At 60.5% G+C, this 2,249-nt stretch overlaps 1 protein-coding gene across 1 annotated transcript; it reads right to left on the bottom strand.

Moving 5' to 3' along the window:
* Nucleotides 1-987: 987 nt before the first annotated feature.
* Nucleotides 988-1,851, bottom strand: LOC126966979 (mucin-2-like). The gene has a single exon (XM_050811297.1). It carries the CDS (start codon nucleotides 1,849-1,851, stop codon nucleotides 988-990), a length of 864 nt encoding a protein of 287 aa, XP_050667254.1.
* Nucleotides 1,852-2,249: the final 398 nt, after the last annotated feature.

Below are 2,249 nucleotides of genomic sequence, written 5' to 3'. Positions count from 1 at the left end.
GTATCCGGAAACCTTCAACTTGTCTACCGGTCTGAGGTGAGTCTCGCTGATCAGGCCGATGTCCACTCGACGCTGAGAAAGCAAACTCTTGAAGAGACGGGCTTTTTATGATGAAAGCCCGTCGGCGTTCCAAAACACGATGCGGAGCTCAGCCATAAAAGGTGCAGAGCTCCGTGATGCAACCCAGGATCAGCGGAATAGGGTCACGCTGCTCCTGGATGGCCATCAGCACATGATTCAATGTGCTGATAACTTTGGTGAGTCGCGGCTCCAGCGGCGTCACTCGCTTCGCCTTCGTCCCCCCTGCGGGGGCGGCGACCACGGTGGGCTTGGACGATTTCATACTGCGCTCGGTAGGCTGCAGTGCGGCGGGCGCAGCAGCGCTTGTCGCAGTAGGTGGTGCGGCAGGTGCGAGCGCGTTTCCCGCGCTTGCGTCGGCGTTTAACCGGTTGCCGTGGCTGGTTGGCGGCAGCCATGAGCGAGCCGGGCGCGTCGGCCTCTAATGCGTGGGCAGTGGGAGGATACGCGCGCGCTGTTTAGGCGGTGCGTGCGATGGTGCCCGCCCGGCGGTTGCGCGTCTCTTTGCGGAACACCGGGCAGTTTGCAAGTCGGCGGGTCCTCCCTGGGGCGCTGGCACTCTCGTGCAGGATGGTTGTCCCCACACCGCACACAGGCAATGGGCCGGTGGCAGTTGTGCGAGGAGTGCCGAAACTGCTGGCAGCGATGGCACTGCGCTGGTCCCTTTCTGCCGCGCCACGCCTCGATTGTGATCCCGGGCATACAGAGGAGCTCGTGCACCTCATATATACCCGGGATGAGATTTGGCGTACGCTGGAGTTGCACGAACATCAGACATCCCGGTCTGCCTGGGCGCGCGGGGATCGTGCGCACGTGCTCCGGGACGTATCCGAGCTCACGCAGCTCCGCGTCCACTTGTGCCGGCTCTGTGTTTGCCGGCAGGCCCCGTATTGCTACCTTAGCGCTCCTCTACGCGGGGAGCGAGTAGCAGAACCAGGAGATTCCAGCGACACTTTCCAGCTGCGTGAGGTAGCGCTGGATGTGGCGGAACTCCTGGTCCGACTTGGGGATGAAGCGGACGCCTTTGCCAAACGGGCGTCCGTTAGGTGTGTGGCCGAGTAGCTTTTTGAGCTCCCGGAAATGCGTCGGCCAGTCGGGAAGCACCTCCACAATCAGCGGTGGGTAGCGACTGGTCGCTTTGGTGGTCGGAGTGGCTGAGGTGGTGGCGGCGGATGCGGTGACGTCGCCCGTCGTCGGCGTCTTTTTGGACGCGGTAGTAGCCGCGTATGTTGGGCTTGTCGCGGTCTCCATCGGAGAGCCTGGCGACAGGGTCGGCATACTCGATGGTGTTCGTGCCGAGGTTTTGTGTTCTCCTCTATGAGGAGGCGAGGGGAAACGCCCCACGGGTATACCTGGCTGCGTGGCGGGATATCGTGGCTGACGTGGGTGAGGCGCTTGCGCGGTATGATTCGCCGTTGCAGGCGTCGCCGTGCGTACGGCAGGAATAGGCGTAGCGGCAGTCGTGGGCATCAGTCGTCGCCTGGGCGTTGCTGGTCGGACGATGGACGGTAACGATTCCATGGATGGAGCCGGTGACGGCGTCAGCGGACTCGCTGCGAAGGTCGCTTGACCGGCTCCCGTTGAAGGACGCGCTTGAGCGGCTTCGGGGCGCCTCGTTGCGCCAGCAGCGAGGGTGGCTTGGCCGGACGCTATCATTGCGTCCAGCCCGGCCTCAAGGCCGGAGATTGCCGACCGCACAAAAACCTTACGTCGAAGTGGGCGCGGTCGAGTCGCGCGTCGCTGTGACATCAGCGGCAGGATTGGTGGTGGCATGCTGTTTTTTTTTATTTTTTTTTTTTATTTTTATTTTTTTGCCTTGCCTTTAGGCGCGGCCCAAGCGGAGGTGCTGGCACGCCAGCACCCCACCGGGCTGGTTCCCGAGGTTTGCCTCAGGAGGCAGACCGGACCCAGACCGGAGGGGGTGTCGTGTTTACCCAGAACACCAACCGTGGCAAAAACAAGGTTTCAGTACAAAGTAGCACAGTATGCTGAAACACTATAAGGGCCCGAGCGCCGGTGCGAGTCGCTAGCAGACTCAGCACACGAAGGCAATCGAGCTTTCTACTCCATATTTATGCTTAAGGCTTCATGCTAATAAAAGCTATAAAATACTAAAAGCGCGTTTCATTCTTAAGCAACACTACTTTCGTACGTTCTTTTACAAACTACGA

Source organism: Leptidea sinapis, chromosome 11 (assembly GCF_905404315.1).
Source record: "Leptidea sinapis chromosome 11, ilLepSina1.1, whole genome shotgun sequence".
NCBI classification, from domain to species: Eukaryota; Metazoa; Arthropoda; class Insecta; order Lepidoptera; family Pieridae; genus Leptidea; species Leptidea sinapis.
The sequence above is the reverse complement of the archived record's forward strand: the minus strand, read 5'-3'. Positions and strand labels throughout refer to the sequence as shown.